The sequence below is a fragment of the Necator americanus genome, chromosome X (assembly GCF_031761385.1).
Source record: "Necator americanus strain Aroian chromosome X, whole genome shotgun sequence".
NCBI classification, from domain to species: domain Eukaryota; kingdom Metazoa; phylum Nematoda; class Chromadorea; order Rhabditida; family Ancylostomatidae; genus Necator; species Necator americanus.
The window spans coordinates 1,884,189-1,905,469 of record NC_087376.1 but is presented as its reverse complement, the minus strand read 5'-3'; the positions used below and the strand labels follow the sequence as shown (position 1 = coordinate 1,905,469).

Below are 21,281 nucleotides of genomic sequence, written 5' to 3'. Positions count from 1 at the left end.
TAAAAAGTTATTAAAAATTTACATTGCGTAGTATAATTAATAGTATAATATATAATTTATTAATTAGTAGATTTTTTTAGTGTCCAGAAAAAGCTACATATACTATATATTATTTCTACTTTCCAAGATTATATCCTTACTAAACGAAGTTGTTGCAGTTGTGTACAATTCACAATTACTGGATATCGAGAGCATGAAAAAACAGAAAATTAGGTTCCTTAGCAATGAAAAGTAAAAAATTTACCATAATGCATCTAAAGATCCAGAAAAATATAGGAAAATATAAAATATAGAAAAAATCTAATCGTAAAAGGCGAAAAATATTCATACATGGAAGTTAGTAATAGCAGATGTAGTGTTAGAATTATATCTTTGTTTGAACTCATTTCCTCGTAATCAGCCTCAGTTCTCGATTTATAAGAAAGTTTTTTTTTTCAAAAAAAAATCTCCTTAAAGGATCTGATTGATTTATCAAATATTATTATAATATCAAATATAATTATATAGAATTATTAGGTTTGCACAGCAATCGCATTGCAATAGAATGTCAAAATAAATTCATGAAGAAAAAGTGATATGATAGAGAATTTCATTACTGCAAAGCAGTAATACCACCCACCAATATCAGTTGTGGAATCTGTTCCATGTGTTTAAACAGGAACTTCCGGATGTATGTGATGTGATTAGAACGAAGGAGAAAAAAATCTTTTCTTCTATACTAAGTTCACTGGAAGGACAAATTCAGTTTAAGATACGTCACAAGAGTTGATCGGACTGTTCTAATCATACTGTAACTCTATCAAAATTTAATTAATCCTTTAATACTTTTCTTTTTTTTCTTGTTTTTCTTCTAGCTCTTCATATCGTTAGCTATATAGCAACTCTAAAGGTTCATTATATGAGCAAACAAACAACTGTGTAAACAAACCTGTCCTGTCCTGTTCGCGGAAAAATTCCAAAAATAACATTTGTTCGATTTCTGTAATTCTGTGTGGGATCGAGAACATTTAACATCAAGCCCCTATGGAATTATACATAAAAATTCAAAAAAAAATTGAAAATGATTGAAATTCCTAGGGTCATCAAATGAGGAGAGAGCTTAGTAATTTAATTAGTAATTTGTTTCCAGTTCTTTAATCCTTAATATTCAGGAAGATATCTTACAACACTGTTATCCACAAGAAAAAAGTCGTTGATTGCCAGAAATGTCATATAGAAATGGGTGTTGAAGCGTTTCAAGTCGCGCGCCGTTCGTATCCATGGAAACCATGGTAACCGGTGCAGAGGCGAACAAAATATAATAGGTTCGGAAAATATCCATCATAATATGACTGTTTTATTATGAAATTACAATTCTTATCCACTCTTCTACCACAACAGGTATTAAATAGACTGTAAATTTGAGTACATGTTTTTTTTTGTTCAAATCCATAGAGCTTTAGGAAGGTTCAAATAAGATCTGTTCCTTGGCCTGTACACCAAATGGCGTCAAACTGGCAGTTGTCGGACGGGATCGCATCATCACACTGATTGATGAAAAGGGCGACGTTAAGGATCGTTTCAACTCAAAACCATTGGACAATAAGGTCAGATTAGTCAAGGGATCAAACTCCTCTCCTCAATTTTCCTCAAAAATTAATTCTTATTTGTTTTTTTTTTAGTACGGTAAACGATCCTACATCATTAAATGTATATGTTTCTCACCGGATTCATCAAAACTCGCACTAGGACAATCCGATAACGTGGTATATGTGTATAAAACAGGAGAAACATGGTTAGTTTCCTTATCGATGAGATCTGATGAAGATCAAATTGCTGGATCGATCCATTAGTGTTTCATGTGCACAGAAAAATCCAATCCTGTCCTTTTCCCGTCTTCACGCTAACTGTATCGCTGCTGATTCGGTTTTATTCCGTGTACAATTGGGAAATATTTAATTTTTTGCTTTCATTAAATTTTATTAGGAAATTTCTCTTTTTTTGAAACACTCGAATCGAGTATTAATTCATTAAAGTAGCTTTATGACAACTTCTTCGAAAAAATCCTGTATTCTCTTCGCTTTTGTAGTTCTTTTCCCATTTTTAAGCACATCTTGGATATGTGACTTCGATCTCATCTCTTTATTATTTTCACTTGGATGTTTTTTTTCATTCATAAGATATTCCGCTCACTCCTAAAATTTAGAAGTAATTTACGAAGAATTGAAAAAAATATCGATGTGCGTCATTTTTAGCATCTTTTCGACTCATATTCCCAGGATTTTGTTGAAATCTAATTTTTAACTTCTAATCTTCAAATCTTACCGATTGAGTTCTACTATTATATTTACAATTACATTTACAATTACCAACGTATCATCTTTTTAGAAGATTTGTCGAAATCAATAGATCACACACGCCAAAAATATGTGGGAAATTTGTCTTCCATTTCCACCAATTGTTCAATTCTCTACCAATTTCTAGAACATAGTAACCTCTTATTTTTGTTCCAGACTTATGTTCCTGTTAATTTTAGTTTGATATTTTACAACATGAATTACGACTTCATTTTTATAACAATGATCATATAATTAGGCGAGACCACTTAGGAGAGAATTGAAAAAAAAAAGTTTTTTCATAGAATAGTGACGTTGTTCATTGATAGATACATACATTTGTGTTCCCTTTATTTAAAATATTACTTCATTTTCCTTGAATTCCATTTTTGGCAGAGGAAATCATTTTTTAGTTTTGGATCATGTTTCATTTGTGTCAAAAAAAAATCAATTTAAGGACAAGATTCCCTTGGAAGAATCGAAAAAAGTGCAATGATAATCTAACAACCTTGAGAACTGCAGTAACCTACTTGAAAAAAAGATTAATTCCCAAAAATTCTGAACTTTAAAGTTGTAAAACTGTAAAGGTGTTGATAAAATGTGGATAAGCGGTAGGTCATTGTGCGATAAGATCAGCGGTAGCGTGTTCGCCACGTTTGAGAATCCAGAAATCATTTCGGAATTTACAATTGCTACAATTTCTTTGTAGATTGAATTGAATACTTAGGAAATTTTTAGTAGATTGAACACTAAGAAAGCTTTGCGAGTTTTTCCTGAGGTAAAAACGAGGATGAAACTTCTCTCGGATACTTCTTCAGCCACTTTGTGTTGTTTATTTACATGTGTTGGATTAATTATTTTCGTGCTAATCAATCGAATCAACTGTATGTAATTGACGGGAAGTGCTTAGGTGAAGAGGATTAATAGTCTGGAAATTGAGGCGACTGCACCACCCCACCACCACCACCATCATCACCACAGCAGCAACAGTTGTCTTCACCATGTGAGATAGAGAAAAAATCCTGTAACATTTCCTGAAACTTGACGCACACGCGCACATTTTTCTTGTCAGTCCTTTGAACAAGTTTTTTATACCAGATACGGCGTCATCGTGTATGTTGACGTCGGGAGGACGATAACTCATCCGTGCTGCCGTCGGAATGTTGTTCGATTTCAGGAACGAGAAGAAAGTGATAGTGAATAAACTACCGCAAACAGCCGCCGTTAACATCGTTCAATGGCCGTTTGATGACAAATTATTGATCGGACTTGCCGACGGGAAATTACGTGTTGGAATTTTAAGCAGTAATAAATGTACATCCTTGTATAAAACGGATGAATCGGTGGTCAGCATATGTGTAAAGTAAGTTTTTACAAAGTTTTAAAAAATATACTACATTTTTTGTTGTGCTTTTGCAAATTATTAGAAATTATTGGAAAAGTTCCGCTGGTAGTAAACTTCTCATTTGTTTGCTTATCGCGCGAAAACCGTGCGCTAGCATCCGTAATGTCGAGCGCATACCGCGCTGTTTTCAGCTACTGCTGTAAGATCAGTTTCTTCCTTAATACTTTTAAAGTATTCTTTATTACCGGACAAAATTTGATACATATAGTTCCAGAAAAGTGTTAATTCACTTTATGGAATCTATTCTAGTACAATCAATTTTCGATTTGTGAAGCGGACATGTTTTTAATGAAATAAATATTTTGCATTAATCATGTATTTAAACTAGGTAACTGTCCTGATTCAAATACTGCCGACAATATAGAAAAAATCTATCAGCTCTAAACTATTCTTTTATTTTCATGCTCTGACGAACTTCTGATGTTCACTTTTTAGCCCACGAAAGACAGCGTTTGTCTCTGGACATCAAGATGGATCCATAATTCACTTTACGTTCAGTAGTAAAAATCAAGTAAGTACATGTGTGAGCGCTTTTTCAGGATGATAATTCTGTGGTTTCCTTGATCCCTAGCTCAGAGAAAATCAGAGGCAGCATATCATGGTTTTGACGTGAGGTGAAAGGCCACGGTGAAAGCGTAAAGTTCTGGTGGTAGATTGTGAAATCCGGGGTGGTTTCGCTCATCTTTCCCTAACCGTTCTGGAAACTGGCGTCTTCCACGATTTCATTTGCAGCACGCCATCCTTGTGCACCCCTATGGCATCCACGAGAGAGCGGTCGAAGATTATTGAAGTCTCTTCACCAACCTATCCAAGTAAAGCAAATGAATAGGCATCTAAGGAGACCGGAACGTGCACATGGAGACGCGTTCTAACGTTCCTCGTAGGAACTAAAACGGTTCCCCCGCCGTTTTTTTACGACGATTAGGGAAGAATCAGCGGAACCACGTTGGGTTTTGCATCCTATTATCCAAACTCTACTCTCTTGCTGTGCTTTTCGCACCATACTTCGTGATACGGTACCATTAACGGATACTTCCAGGTGAAAATATGTGCTGTACCTGGTGCCCCATTCTGTTTGGCATACACAGCTCATGGGATTCTGGCTGTGAGTGACCGAAGAGTATTTTCATACACAGGTACCTCTTCCTTACTTCTTTTGTGGATTGCTGAAATTTTGAGAATTAAAAAGGCTTTGCAAGTCCATCAATTCCAGAAAATGGCATAGTTCAACAACAATTTGACTTCTCGTCTCAAACAGAAAAAGAGTTCTCTGCTATCACCACTGATTCAACTGGAAATAATGTTGTTCTTGGCAGTTTTGACAGGTTTCGCTCAATCTATTTTCTCTTTCTTATTCCATAAATTCATGGACATTTATTGGGACAAAACAATTTTTTCCATCTGGTTCAGGCTACGGCTTTTCTCGTGGTCATTTCGTCGTGGTGCTTGGGAAGAAGGGAACAATCTCGATATTCACAATCTATATGTGTGTAGTGCTCTTGCGTGGAAAGCTGACGGTTCTACAGTATACTGTGTGGGTCCCTTCTTGATTTTTAATACTTCAGTCTAGTGAAGAAAGAAAAAAGTTTACTTATCATACAGGTCTACTGTTCTCCTGGCAATAGACTGGTTTCGTATAATTTTTTGGTTGACTAAATGGGGTTTTACCACTGTAACTAAATTATTTATTATAGTTTTATATAGTTAGTTTATATTTATATGGTTAATATTAGTTTACTGGGAAAAATCTGGCCCAGCGCGTGCGTGCCCCACGCGTCGTTTTGCGTTTTGCACAGTAGATCAGACATTTCAAGTTTGCTGGCTATAGTTGACTTCTTAAATCACGCCGCGCTCACTACGAGCAGAACTATAAACCCTCTCCAACACTCCTCTAGAAACAAATAATCAATAAATATAAGAAAAATAATAAATAATAAATAAAGAATAATAATATAATAATTATAATAATATAATAGTGATAATAAATGAACATAAAGAAAATAATAAATAAATAAAAGAACTTAAAATGAATAGAAATTCACTAGCATCTACAATCAATATTACCCTTTTATTGAAAACTTAGGGAACTCTCTGTGGCGGAGTAATCTCTGTTGACTGTTGTCTGAGAAGAGGAATACTAAAAAGTCGTTTCGAGACCACCTATGTCGCCCCATCACATGTTATCGTTCGTGACGTCATATCAAATACAAAAACTAATATGATATCGCAAAAAGGATATGCTATTGACAACTTAAAGGTGTGTGTGTGTTATTTCCCCAACATCAACATTTATCATTGCTATAAAACGTTACGGTATTCAAGGTGATGGGAAAAGACCGGTATATCGTAGCTTATACAGCGTCGTCTTTGATCGTAGCTGATATTGAATCAGGTCTTTCATCGGAAATCGAATGGCAATCGGGTGGAAATGAAAAGTTTGTGGGAAATTTTCTCTTCTTAATTAAATAATAGGATAAAAATTGTTTGAGTAAGGAATCAGTAAGGAATAAAGCAAACAAACTGGAATAAAAACATTTTTTTAAATTTAGGTTTTATTTCGATTTCGAACATGTTTGTATAATTGTGAATGCTGGCGAAATAACAGTAGTGGAATATGGTCTCGATGGACCGTTAGGCTGGGTGAGAACAGAACTTACCAGTCCTCATTTAATAAGGTAAAATTTAATTTGAAGTAATTATATTGTGTTTGGGGTTATTTTTTTAAAATATTTTGCTTAATTTCTCCCATCGTATTGACTTCTATTTATATTTTTAGTGTAAGCATTGCAAAAAGTCCAACAGGATCGCAACCGTTGAAGAAGATCGCTTATCTTACCGATCCGACATCTGTTGCGATCAGTACGTTTATGACTTGATCATGTTTATTGATCGATTTCTATTAGAATCCTTCCATTGTCAAATTAGGGAAATTAGTATTTTCCCACTTTTTTTTAAAAATGAATATTGATCATCATACAAATTTTTAGAAAATCTTCTAAACGATGAAACGGAAGCGGTTGTCAATCATACGACTGTCATTGATTGGTTAGAAGTGAGTAGCAATTTTTTTTATAAGTAATTTCTTTAGTACTAATTATTTTTTTATTTCTTGAAGAACAAAATCAAATTTTGCGCTGTCATTTGAAAAATTTTCCTGTATTTGTTCGTTAGAAGAACTGCTGCTGGTCGAAGAAAATTTATCTTTCTCCTATTGGTTGCTCCTCTTTTAATTATTCCATATTTTTTATGGAGTATTCTTTCTATGAGGTGAAATTGCGTCAATTTCAAAATCAGAGCCTTTATCATTTCCTCAATTTCCTCTTTGGACTGAAAAACTGCTATTGAATGGCAATTGAGGAAAAGAAAGTAATAAAATGTAGTGAGGTGAAAACGACATGATGCTCGGCACCGTTCCGTAGACGGATGCGCTCGAAACAGGTGCGTTAGAGCGTAGCGCATCGAGAAGGGACTCTTCCTAGGACCATTCATCGTTGCGTTTCACGATGGTCCCACCCCGATCAGGCAGCCTCGCCCGCCGCCTCACTTCGAGCCCGGACGCTTACACAATTGCGTCAAGCTTTAGGCCATTTTGACCCGGTTATTGTACACAGAGGGTGGAAGAAGAATTTGCGAGGATTTACTAGCTATGGACATCATCTGTTCTGGATTTAGTCCAAGGTGGTAACCTTAACTTTCTACTTTTTAGCTCAGTGAAAGCGCCACAAAGCTTTTATTTCGCGACAAACGATCGAGATTAACACTTCTGGATGGGACCCGCCAAACAACATTGCTCAACTTCTGCACGTATGTCCAGTGGGTGCCCGGAAGCGATGTGGTCGTCGCGCAATCGGGGAACACCCTACATGTGTGGTACGTGGACCACTTTAGTCTACTTATAAGTAGCTTCATGTTCTATTCCTGATTCTTCGTTCTCAGGTATAATCCATCAATACCAGATCAAGTAACTACGGTTGCTATTAAAGGTGAGGTGGAAGCTGTTCTACGAGATGCAGAAAGGGCGGAAGTTATCGTGCAAGTAAGGAGCTGCTTTCAATTTCATTAAAAAATTTGCTAATTTCAAATTTTTATGATGGGTATTCTTCAGGAAGCTAATGCAAAAGTTGCGTATGAACTGGATAATGTCCAAATTGACTTTGGATCAGCAATCGAAGCAGGTGATCTGGCAAAAGCAGCGGCATTTCTGGATCATTATAGAGTTGCTGATGACTCGTGAGTGGAATATCGACAGTAGAACTTTGTGAAATTAGTAGTCTTCGAGGATCCATGACATGTAGGCTAAAGCTGCAATGAGAAAAAAAAAGGAAGGAGCTGTAAATACTAATGCTTTAGCTTTAGCGAATTCTCCAGACAGACCTACTGGAAGTGAATAGCTGAGTCATATTATGCGATACTTCCAATAATAAAAAAAAGACCGAAAATGGCCTGAAAGAACGTTTCTATGCAATTCGCTTTAGAAAGTTAAGGACGATTTTTGTGCTCTAGGAACGATTCTTTGCGCTCTAAGCGCAGTTCGATCGGAGCAGTATTGAGTGACCCCCTCAACTATCTTTGCACCGAGGTAGTGTATATCTATTATGGTTTTACTGACAAAATAATTTGGAAAGGATAGAGGTATATAGGAAATGTGCAGCGATGTCCGAGTGGTTAAGGAGATTGACTCGAAATCAATTGGGCTTTGCCCGCGCAGGTTCGAATCCTGCTCGCTGCGAAAGTTTTGCAATCTAGGTGATTGCGTGTGCAGTAGCATCAATTTGTGTCTCTGTTTGCTTGTGTATTTCTGCACGAAGGTGCGACTTCCTTGGTGTGTTTTTTTCGGGGAGGCGAAGTTCCGTGCAGCGATGTCCGAGCGGTTAAGGAGATTGACTAGAAATCAATTGGGCTCTGCCCGCGCAGGTTCGAATCCTGCTCGCTGCGAACTTTTTGTATTTCATGTTCAGATGCGTGATCAGACTTGAAAAACATTCTGTTTTTTGTCACATCTCGGATACCATGTAAAAACAATTTTTATAAAGCAACCGCAATCCAAGTGTTCACTATTTATAGTACTTTTATCTCGAATTATTGCTTTAACATTAATTTATTGAATTCAGATTTTATTTTCATTTTGCTCTGATGATATCTTAAATAGTATCCACCGTTATTTTACTATTTTACAACTTTGGTAGAAACTACGGCATTACGTGTGCGTATATAGGTTGAATGCTTATTCCTCATTACTGAGGTAAAACGGGAATCTCCACTTCAAGTACAGTTGGAGAAATGATGTTTGAATGAGAATTTCGTATAAAGGATCTCGGCAAACCTTCCTGGATCGTTTTCCTGGATCCACTTAATTCTATACATCTTACAGTTACACAATGTGGAATAAAGTCGCACAACTAGCTCTGGATCAATGCAACTTCTTCATAGCTCAACGATGTTTTGCTGCACTCGGTGACTTCGCACGAGCTCGAGCAGTTTTTGTGAGTTAATTAGTGTTTTTCAACAATAAGAAAAGACACTTTTCTATGAGAAGATTCCAGAAAATAATGGAACTCGCAGAAATTGCCGCCAAAGAGTTAGGAGGCGATGGTACACAATTTTATAAAGTACGAGCAAGTGTAGCACAGCTAAGGCGAAAGTTCAAGGAAGCGGAAAAGATCTATTTGGAGCATGTGGGTCTTGATTTTTACCTTATAAATTTGCTTTTTTTTCTGAATTTGTTCATATGTGGTTGTTAGATAACACTTAGTGAGTAAGTGAGTTTTTTTTAGAATGCTGTTGAAGAAGCAATTGAGATGTATCAGTCCTTACATATGTGGAACGAAGCTCTCGAACTAGCTAAAGCGACGGTATTCTCATATTTTCTGCCGTTTTTTTTCTATTGACAAATTAGTACAAGTGGTTTCGCATATATGGTAACTTTAACCATTTTTGAGAAAAAAAAACGCATAATAATTCCAGTATTTACGAGGATTAAATGCTTTAGATATATAGTCAGGTCAAAACGACATGAATCTCCCAGAAAATCGCAAAAAAAAATTTCCTTAGATGGTACTACAGTCCGCTCGATTAGGGCAGAATAGAGCAAATGGGAAACATATGCGAAACAAGGAAGATACGTGCGCTGCGGAGGATGCGCGGCGGTCACCAAAGCGTAGATTTTTGGCGCCGACTATATACGCCTGAATTAACCTTTAACATAACTGCGTCGTCTGTAAACGCTCGAAGATTATCTGGCACATATCGTGCCAGTTGGTCTAAAATTCCTATTCTTAAACAATTTTTTTTTATTGATTTTGGAGTGTATTTAATTGTAAGTAATGTCAAATATTAGGTTTTTATTCGCTGGAGAATGACAACAAGTTAAGATAGGGTTGATTTTCTAGATTTCTGTTGGGAGAACCAGAAGATCTCAAGAACAGCGGGGTTTATCCAGAAAATAACATGTGATTTGTTTAAAAAAATTATATTTTTCCAGAATTATGTTGGATACGAGCAACTGAAAGCCAACTATTATCGAGCACTTTTTGACACAGGACAAGATGCAAAAGCAGCAGAAGTAAGGTCTTTAAAATTTCTAATTGTCAAGTTTCCTTTTAATGACTTGGTGTTTCAGCTTAAAATCGCAGATGGTGATATTTCTGGGGCTGTACAACTGTACATGAAAGCAAAACAACCAGTTCAAGCCTTATCAACTGCCCTTACGGATTCAACATTGGCTAATGATCATCAATTGATGTCCTCAATTGCCTCACAACTTATGCAATCACAAATATACGATAAGGTATACAAAGATTTATAGATTCTATGATAATAATATTAACTGCCAGGAATAGAATGTTTATCGAATCCTGCGAAATTCGGAGAAAAAAGTCAGGTCTCCACAAACCTACGTTTTTCCTGGATCTTTTAGACAAAATCATGTTATCCACGTTTCCAATAATAACTCAAGCTTAGTAACTGGCTGATTTACGAACGATTGAGAAAATTCCAGGCCGGAGAACTCTACGAACACATGAAGGATTTCGAGAAAGCACTAGAGTGCTATGTGAACGGGAAAGCTTTCAACAAAGCTATCCAAGTAGGAAAAATTTGTCTCTTTCCACAAGCATTTCCTTACTAGAAGTACGGTAATACGATAAATATAGCTGGCAAGATTTTCTGCTCCTGAACAAGTTGTAAAACTGGAAGAAGATTGGGGCGATAACCTTGTTTCCGAAGGACAACATGATGCTTCTATCAATCATTTCTTAGGTACGAGTATAGGTAGTACGGAATCATTCCTCGATATATTGATCGATTCCTGTGTATAGAAGCTAACAGTCTTGCGAAAGCAGCAGAAGCGGCCATACAAGCGAAGGAATGGAGTAAAGCCGTGCAAATTGTGGATGTGATCCAGGATTCACAACTTGCCAGCGATTTCTATGGACGTATTGCTGCACATTACGCTACAACTGATGAGCTTGATGTAAAATTTTTGGGATTTTTCAAAATGAATTTTCTATATAATCGAAAGAACCTTTTTTTAAAGAGAGCCGAACGTTTGTATCTGGAAGCAAATCTCCAGAAAGAAGCCATTTCAATGTATATCAGAAATAATCGTTGGGCTGATGCGTATCGTGTGAGAGTTCTTTTCCAATTTTGTTTTTTTTTTTGCATTTCTTGATTATTTCATCCACAATTGTAGTTCTTTTATAGTTATCCGAAGAATTCCTTGGCAAAGAGGAAACCTTCGCCCTCTATGAAGCAAAAGCAGAGGAACTCGAACAGCAAGGCCGATACGCTGATGCAGAACAAGTGCGTGGATTTTATTTTATTTTATTTTATTTTATTTTATTTTATTTTGCCAATGTATTGTAGTCTATCTCAAAAATTGGTTCCTGACTTATACGTGAACATTAATTGGCTCAAGTGAATTCCTGAAAACTACAAGTTATGCGAGATGGAACCATCCACTAAAGATGTGGAACTTTGCAGAAATTCCTGAGAAGATACATAAATTCCTCATGGATTTTTCTATTATATACAACGAAACAAAACTGAAATTTTGAATTATTGTCTTATTTTTGTCCTTGTGCTGAATATTTTGTCTGGGAACTATTGTTACTTTCTCTTTTCAATTTTTTTTTGAGTTTTCCACTTATTCTGCTTACTTTTTCGTGTATTCTAGTCCTATTCAGTACTGAAGAGCACTACCCAGAAGGGAATTTCTTCGAAGTTACTTGTCTGGTTCGAAAAGGAACAAACAAGCGAGATATTAGTTTCTTTTTTTTTGTACAAACCCTCTGTTCTCTCCCTCTCAGTGGGAACATTTAGATATGAAAGTATTCCTACGACCTAAAAAATTCCTCTAAAGGCACTACCTAATTTATTGTTTTCCTCATTGTTTTTTTTTTCATGTATGCTTTCAGTTGTATGTTTCTATTGGAATGTCGAATCGAGCTGTTCTCATGTACAGAAATGCGGAACGTAATGATGATGTTATTCGCCTTGTTGAAAAATATCACGGGGAACATCTACAGGTAAGAAATACTGGAAATGTATGTACTGCCTGTAAAAATAAGCATCAATTTCTCAGGATACTCATAAACGACTCGGAATGGAACATGAGGAACGAGGAGATTTGCGTTTGGCTGAGGAAGAATATCTAAAAGCTGGAGATGTTAAAGTAGGGTTTTTTTTCTAGTAATTAGAAGCTATTGGATAATTTTTTTCGATAATTATGCAACTTCAAATTATCATTCTGGAGGAGGACCTCCATAGGTCGAATCCTATTAGCTTATTTGACTTTTCAGCAGATTATATTATTTATAGTAAGTAAATAATATAATACCAAGTATCTGCGTATATTATTTGTGTGCGAAAATTAGTTTTAATTGATCCATGCTCTCAAACCAACAACAGATAAAATTTCTAGGCAGCGATCAATATGTACCGAGAAAAAGAGATGTGGACGGATGCGTATCGATTAGCAAGAAGCGAAGGTGGTGAACAGGAACAGAAGCAGGTTGGAAAAATGTTCCAGAAGAGCTGTGTTCGATCAGACATATTTATTTTAACAATAGGTGGCGTTACTATGGGCAAAAAGTCTTGGTGGCGAGGCTGGTGTGAAGTTACTAAACAAGTATGGAATGCTAAATGAGGCTATTGACCATTTCAGTGAAATTGGGTAAGTGTCTGGACCTCTGGAATCAGGAAAGGGTTTCTTAAATAACGATTACTAGAATTACTAGTTTTCTAGAACCTTCGACTTTGCGTTTGAACTTGCTCGACTCGGGGCGAAAGAGAGGTTACCTGGAGTGAGTCGCTGATCGTTCGTCATCCTAGAAATGAGATCCTGAGAGCTGAACGTATATATTAGGTTCATATGCGTATGGCAGTACAAATGGAAGAGGAAGGACGTCTTGATCAAGCTGCTCATCATTTTATAGAAGCCGGAAAACCATCCGAAGCCGTCGCCATGTACGTTCATGAAGGAGATTGGTCAAACGCTGAACAAGTGGCAAAGTGAGGGTGTTGTACTTGAATGATTGTCCTATTAATGTAATAATTCCGGCGATTTAGGGAACATTGTCCAGAATCTCTTCCGGATATTTACATAGCGGAAGCTCGGAAAGCATTAGAAGAAGAGAACAATGCTCGAGCAGAAAGTTGTCTATTGAGAGCTAATCGACCTGATATTATCCTTAAGTGAGGGAAACTAAATAAGTCACTCTTTCCTCTTTTCCTCTTAATTAAACTTATTGATTTCCACGTTAAAGGTTCTACCAAGAAAATGGAATGTGGCCGGATGCATTACGTATTGCTAAGGAGTATTTACCACACCAATTGCTACAACTTCAGGTTTTTTTTTCTCTTCTGATTTAAGCTTTCTGTAGGAGCCTAATTCTGCAAAGTAAGGAACACTATAGCACTATTCGCGAAGTCTTAAGTGGGAAATCCATGGACCAATCGATAAAACCTATTTTCCGTCTGGATAATTTCAGCTCATTAAAGGAATATAATATATTAAATCTTAGAATTTGCTAAGTATGGGTGAGGAAAAAATTTGGAAAAATTCAAATTTAGAGTGTAATTACAGAACAAACAATTTCTTTTGTCGTAGACCATTCGAATTAATTCCCGAATGGAATTAGAACCTGGACTTTAACTATTTAAAATATGATTTTACTCACATTTCTCTCCCTGAATAAAAAGAATTTCCTAGATTATATGGTAGTATCGGATAGTATTTTGCTCGCGATGGTAACAGTATCTACTATATAATAACGGGCTTATTCTGTCACGTGTGTCTGTGTGTGTGTGTGTGTGTGTGTGTGTCAGTCACGAAATTCAAAATGAGGGGTGCGACGGGTCCACCGGCGTCGAGTTAATGCCTCGAAGCTAGGAAGCTATAAAATGAGGTGTGAAGGGGTCCACTGGCGTCGGATACCTATAGAAGGGGGTGCGACGGGTCCATCGGCGTCGGATACCTATAGAAGGGGATGCGACGGGTCTATCGGCGCCAGATAGCGTTAGAAGGCGGTGCGACGGGTCCACGGCGTCGGATACCTATAGAAGGGGATGCGACGGGTCCCACGACGTCGGATACCTATAGAAGGGGGTGCGACGGGTCCATCGGCGCCAGATAGCCTTAGAAGGGGGTGCGACGGGTCCATCGGCGCCAGATAGCCTTAGAAGGGGGTGCGACGGGTCCAAGACGTCGGATACCTATAGAAGGGGGTGCGACGGGTCCATCGGCGCCAGATAGCCTTAGAAGGGGGTGCGACGGGTCCATCGGCGCCAGATAGCCTTAGAAGGGGGTGCGACGGGTCCATCGGCGCCAGATAGCCTTAGAAGGGGGTGCGACGGGTCCAAGACGTCGGATACCTATAGAAGGGGGTGCGACGGGTCCATCGGCGCCAGATAGCCTTAGAAGGGGGTGCGACGGGTCCATCGGCGCCAGATAGCCTTAGAAGGGGGTGCGACGGGTCCAAGACGTCGGATACCTATAGAAGGGGGTGCGACGGGTCCATCGGCGCCAGATAGCCTTAGAAGGGAGTGCGACGGGTCCATCGGCGCCAGATAGCCTTAGAAGGGGGTGCGACGGGTCCAAGACGTCGGATACCTATAGGAGGGGGTGCGACGGGTCCATCGGCGCCAGATAGCCTTAGAAGGGGGTGCGACGGGTCCATCGGCGCCAGATAGCCTTAGAAGGGGGTGCGACGGGTCCAAGACGTCGGATACCTATAGAAGGGGGTGCGACGGGTCCATCGGCGCCAGATAGCCTTAGAAGGGGGTGCGACGGGTCCATCGGCGCCAGATAGCCTTAGAAGGGGGTGCGACGGGTCCATCGGCGCCAGATAGCCTTAGAAGGGGGTGCGACGGGTCCATCGGCGCCAGATAGCCTTAGAAGGGGGTGCGACGGGTCCAAGACGTCGGATACCTATAGAAGGGGGTGCGACGGGTCCATCGGCGCCAGATAGCCTTAGAAGGGGGTGCGACGGGTCCATCGGCGCCAGATAGCCTTAGAAGGGGGGTGCGACGGGTCCAAGACGTCGGATACCTATAGAAGGGGGTGCGACGGGTCCATCGGCGCCAGATAGCCTTAGAAGGGAGTGCGACGGGTCCATCGGCGCCAGATAGCCTTAGAAGGGGGTGCGACGGGTCCATCGGCGCCAGATAGCCTTAGAAGGGGGTGCGACGGGTCCATCGGCGCCAGATAGCCTTAGAAGGGGGTGCGACGGGTCCAAGACGTCGGATACCTATAGAAGGGGGTGCGACGGGTCCATCGGCGCCAGATAGCCTTAGAAGGGGGTGCGACGGGTCCATCGGCGCCAGATAGCCTTAGAAGGGGGTGCGACGGGTCCACGGCGTCGGATACCTATAGAAGGGGTGCGACGGGTCTATCGGCGCCAGATAGCCTTAGAAGGGGGTGCGACGGGTCCATCGGCGCCAGATAGCCTTAGAAGGGGGTGCGACGGGTCCATCGGCGTCAGATACCTATAGAAGGGGGTGCGACGGGTCCCACGACGTCGGATACCTATAGAAGGGGGTACGACGGGTCCAATGGCGTAGAGTTGGTGCACCGATGATAGATACCTTTAGAAGGGGGTGTGACGGGTCCAATGGCGTCGAGTTGGTGTGCCGGCGTCGTAAAGCTAGGGACGTTGTAAAAGTTTTATAGTTGTAACCACTTTCGGCGTTGCGCTCCACCTACTCGGCTCCGCTGTTCCTCAGAAACTGGATATACACGTTCAAACAGCTGCTTAAATAGTAGCACGCTGTTTATGTGATCTGACGTGGAACGCTATCTTTATCAGTACGATGATGTTGTCCACGTCATTTCATGTTAAGCATTATTCTGCCGTAACTGTTAGGGAGAAACAACAGGAAAACCCATCCTTCGAACACCACTTTCAAATCGTGTCTACACTGTGTAGGGAACGAAAACGAATGAGTGTTTTGAGCTAAAAGTTTGCGCGATTTGACGTGGAACTTTATCTTTATCAGTGAGATGACGTCTTCCACGTCATTTTATGCCAAAACTTCATTCTTTGGTAGCTGTTTGCAGAGAGCAGGAGGTATGTATGTATGTATGTATGTATGTATGTATGTATGTATGTGTGTATGTATGTATGTATGTATGTATGTATGTATGTATGTATGTATGTATGTATGTATGACATATATATATATATATATATATATATATATATATATATATATATATATACGTACATACGTACCTCTAATAACCGTATTGTTCGAGCACCTTAGATGGCACCATTTTCATGGACTATAATTATTTTTTAGGGGGTTAAAATCAACTTGCTGTGAAGAATGCTTTGCTCTTATTTTAAAACGTAGGTGCGTGCTGAGAGCGCAAAGATTATATTAAAAGTTTTGACTCTTTTCATTTCCTACTACTAGCAAGTATGTTTGACTTATTTCATTACTCCCAATAAACTTCTGTTTCGGGCTGTGCTATTTACCTCATCAAATCTCACTTTGTCGAATCCAGGAAACCTATTTGCAAGCTTTCATGGATCAAACAGAAACAACATGAAAACATCAAACATACAACATGAAAACAGAACTCTTATTATTTACAGAAAATATCACTACCACTAATTTTTGAATTTCAATTTAAAAGTATATTTTGGTTAGTTGATGAAAGTGAGCGAAGCGAACACCACACAAAGTCTGAGAGTCCGGCGTAAGCCGGACGATCAGACTTGTGATAAATAATATAAGTAATGATCTGATCTGCGAGTTGCAGTCATAGGAAGAGGGACAAGTACCACTGTAAAGAACATCTCTATGGTTCAGCATGTGATAATATAGGGAGATTTCGTTGGATTTCCATGAAAAAATGCCAAGGTAATAGGGTGAGTCCATGAAGGGGAACATAACTAATTCATTAACTTTTTTCCGGAAATTGAAATATTGTCCAAGATCTATGTCATCAAAGTAGAATTTTTATTTCATACATACCTCGGAACGCTAGTGTTTTCAGTCCTCGAAAAAGTAATAAAGTAATCTGAAATAAATACATACTAAATTGAAAGAGTAGATGTTATTAAATGTGAATAGAAGGAAGAGAAACATCGCACACTTCCAGTATCTTTACTGAAATCCGAATCAGTTTTATGGATTCCTTGATGCACCAGGAGTTCCCAGAAAAAAATGACAAAATGTAAAATTGAAAAACTGCAGAAAGCGATTATGAGGGTGAGAATAGGAAGTGGTTGGAAATAAAATGATTCTAGACGATGCAATGAATAGAAAAATTATGACGACATCATACTAAGAAAGGAAAATTTACCGTATATAGTTGTTTTTCGCTATGTATATACTTTGAAACTTCGTTAAGCTATGGATAACTATTTACAGGAAGAATTCGAGCAAGTGGAATTGTTAGGAGGTGGTCGTGGTGTGAACTCACTTTTTGCTCAAGCACGTGCTTTTGAAGAACAACGAGAATGGGCAAAAGCAGTTCAAACTTACTTAAAAGTACTCCTGATGCTTTTTTTTCTGGATACATTATCAATTTCTCATTTTGTTCACACAGGTAAATCAATCAACCACGGATGATGAAACATTGATCGATAATGCCCTTATGAAAAGTGCTGATCTTGCGTTACGATTCCTAGCATCTTCGGATGAAGAGGTTCGATCATATTAAATTGATTGTAGATCGTAGTATGTTAGGAACAAAAACTAGGATTAACGAGAACTTAATACCATAGAGAATGTATCAGTAAATCCAGTGATTCTCATAATGGATCAAGAGATCAAGTAGCAAAATTCACAGATAACTTAGAGTTTCATTCTTACAATTCTCCAAACATATTTGATTTTTTTTAAAGATGGTGATGAAGGTGGTGGATGCTCTAGAGATGAACAAATCCTATGAAAAAATGGCTGAATTACTGTTAGCAATCGGACAAAATCGTCAAGCTGTAGTGTCACTTGTTCGAGCTCAACAATGGTCAAAAGCTAAACAGGTTTGTCGAAACTTTCTGGAATTATTCCAGAATTATTTCTTCTTTTTCTTTTTTTTGGGATTATTTCTGCATTTTGTTTTTTTTTTTCACGCAACGTAAAAAGAAAGTTATATTAGTTCAAAGAGAAGTTAACCGATCCAAAAAGGAATCACAAGGTCGGGATCCTAGAATCTGTAAATAGAATGAGTTCGTTCTTTGTAGTAGTTGTTTCCTCTCTATTATATAGCAGAAATAGCAAGTTAAAAACTAAGATTAACACTAAATAATTAGATAATTAATAACTGATCAATTAATGGAGTTTGGCCAATAAAAAAAAATTAATTAGTAATGATTAAATAATCAAATAACTATTTAATAAGCTGTAAAGAACATCAGTTTAACTCATCGATGGCGACAAACAATCAAAGCTTCGATCCTTGAAAATCTCAGGAGATCGATCTTCTTGGAAAAAACGTGTGCGAACCATAATGAGCATGCGATCCACGGATTTGATATCCATATAGTATTTAATACCGACGGATTCAACTATTTAATTTAATAACTATTTAGCGAATAACTATAAATAAATAAATAACTTATTTACAAGTTGCAAGTTAACTTGCAGCGCCAGCCGATTTGCCCCATAAACGGGTGGTAACAGCTAGGATTAGTTTTAACAGCATGATAGTATGTTAGGATAATCGAAGTATTCCAGGTAGCAGCAGAATTCGTTCCTGAAATGGTACCCGATATCGAAAATCAATATAAAGAATGGCTAACCCAGGAAGGACGTGTCGGCGAATTGATTGACGTGGATGTCATCTCTGCAATTGATCTATTGATAGGTAAAGGACAATGGGAGAAAGCTCTAGAAACTGCACGTCAACAAAGGGTGGGAAATTCAAACTATCATTTCTTGAGGTTTTAGTATTTGTATGTCTATTTATCCCATTTATTATATTTATATTTATTGTATACGTTTACTGCTTATATTTATGTGTATTTATTTTTATATTTTTTCATTTGTACTAGGGATTTGAAGGTGAAGTATTTTTAGTTTATCAAATACTCATTCAATTTTAAGGGATGTTGAGAAATTTTCCAATAATTTTTCTTGTTTGTTTTAGCACAAACCACTTCTCGACAAATATGTCGCGCAATATGCGGCTGAGTTACTGTCTCAAAACGATATCGAATTAATTGTTAGAGTTTTTGCAAAATATGGTGCATCATCAAATCCTGCTAATTTCAATATTTACAAAGCAGTTGTGGATAAGGTTAGTTAAATTTTCTTCTATTTATTTCTCTCTCTCTCAGAACAAAGAAAATATTACCCAATAAGAATGAACTGTTTCCGTGTTCAGACTGTCGCGCAGTCATTCGCCACTCCTTCGGATGAGGTCGCTCAATTGAGTCCTGTTCGTGATCTATTCCTCTCAGTCTATGAACAACTTGTAAAAGAAAATTCTGAGAGTCGATATGTGAGTTATGCGGTTTATATTTGGAACAACTATGTGTAAAGGTAGTGTTCAGGGCGGGACCTTTATTCATACCTCATTTGTCAATGCTTGATCTTACCGATCAATGCTCCTTTTGCACTAATCAGGTTAATATATGACTTTTTCTTTCAGATATTCGAGAGATATGTCCATGCACTCCATTTGATGACGATAAGAAGTGCAATGGAGGTTGTTCATATACAAAAATTTCTTAATTTTCTTACTCATTATAGTGACGTTATCATTCCAGGACATTCAATCAGAAGATTCGCAACAGCTTCGATTGCAACAGTCCATTTCCTTACTTCGATACTCAGACCTCATCCCAGCCGATCGAGTATTTTTTCAAGCTGGTATTGCCGCCAAGGTGAAAAAAAATTATTTTGTTACATGCATACCTTCTTTGTTCTATCCATAAGAATCGGATGGAATGTGCGGGCGAGGAATTTGTAAAACTCAATAACTCAAGAGAGAGTGATCTGACTTCTACATTTTATTACTAAATTCCGTTTGAGATTCTAACTGTTCTGATTCAGGATGCTGACGGTGACTATGCACCACTTGCATTTTTATTATTGAATCATTATCTTGACTTGGTCGATGCAATTGAGGAGGGTAAGTCTAGGACAACTTGAAATTTTGTCTTTTGTGTTAAGTTTTGACGACGCATCGCTTGTAGGAGACGCTTCGTTGGTAGATTACTCGGCTTTCGAAGGAACAGACATTCCATCTGAAGTGCCACTTCCTGAAAAACCTTGGGTTGAGGTGTGTTTGTTTGTATTTAGTGCTGTACTACGCCTCACTGCATGAAATTTATGTGTACATGACACTTATATATTTATATTTATGTGTAATCTATGTGCACATGCTATTTATATGCACGCGGTGTCACGGGAGTGTCAAGATTCAGTCGCGACTTTTCGGGAACCCGTGCGCATGTCACGTTCTTAGATTTCCACATCTTCAAGAGAAAGTAGAACTTTTCAGAGTACAATACATGAGGAAATAAAAGAATGGGTATTAGCCACTTCGGTAGATGACGGTGCAAATCGTGACCTCAAATTCGACTCACGAGGTCTTTTTGAAGCGACTATAGAGGCAAATGGCGAGAAATGGCCGGAGTGCATAATTACTGGTATGATTAAACATGAGTTTTCTACAATACATCCAATGAAAAGCCGTTTTTATTTCAAGGATACCCGATCCTTAGCACTCGGGTGGATTTCGGTGGTCTTTGTGCGGACAAAGACAATCTCAATCGATTCTTAATAGCAATCAAAACAAGTCCAACTGATCAACTGATTAATGTACAAGAATTCATGTCAAGATGGGCAGGTCAACCACTGAATATGTCACTTTGAGAAGATGTAATGAATAAATATTCGAGAGGAGGAGTGGAAAATTGAGGAATAGGAATCATTGCATGACGTGGATTTGTGCATTGAGAACAACTACTTGCTTATCAGAATTTTCTTAATTATACTATTATTATTATTACTCTCTTATTAGAGAATTACTTATCAGAATAAGAGAATGATTTGAATTTGTTACTATGCTGCTGCAATCCATGTGTTTGCGAAGGTTGTATTGA

The 21,281-nt window shown here is 38.3% G+C and overlaps 1 protein-coding gene across 2 annotated transcripts; it reads left to right on the top strand.

Annotated features, from left to right (window-relative positions):
- Positions 1-1,341: 1,341 nt before the first annotated feature.
- Positions 1,342-21,051, top strand: RB195_021238 (uncharacterized protein; the record flags this gene model as incomplete). 2 transcript variants are annotated; one of them, XM_064207871.1, is made up of 47 exons in its annotated part: positions 1,342-1,380; positions 1,443-1,586; positions 1,662-1,774; positions 3,256-3,318; positions 3,493-3,678; positions 4,156-4,231; positions 4,760-4,856; positions 4,934-5,045; positions 5,131-5,254; positions 5,804-5,977; positions 6,043-6,155; positions 6,270-6,395; positions 6,497-6,579; positions 6,708-6,772; positions 7,427-7,590; positions 7,657-7,756; positions 7,826-7,950; positions 9,092-9,203; positions 9,264-9,395; positions 9,495-9,572; positions 10,202-10,282; positions 10,340-10,507; positions 10,718-10,804; positions 10,872-10,977; positions 11,037-11,191; positions 11,255-11,344; positions 11,422-11,520; positions 12,135-12,245; positions 12,302-12,391; positions 12,641-12,730; positions 12,789-12,892; positions 12,965-13,022; positions 13,085-13,230; positions 13,288-13,413; positions 13,485-13,566; positions 17,599-17,718; positions 17,777-17,875; positions 18,075-18,212; positions 18,907-19,083; positions 19,319-19,468; positions 19,556-19,672; positions 19,823-19,879; positions 19,941-20,057; positions 20,227-20,305; positions 20,370-20,455; positions 20,678-20,825; positions 20,885-21,051. In XM_064207871.1, 47 exons carry the CDS (start codon positions 1,342-1,344, stop codon positions 21,049-21,051), a joined length of 5,274 nt encoding a protein of 1,757 aa, XP_064063752.1. The 2 variants fall into 2 exon arrangements, with proteins under 2 accessions (XP_064063752.1, XP_064063751.1); XM_064207870.1 differs by lacking the exon at positions 3,256-3,318.
- Positions 21,052-21,281: the final 230 nt, after the last annotated feature.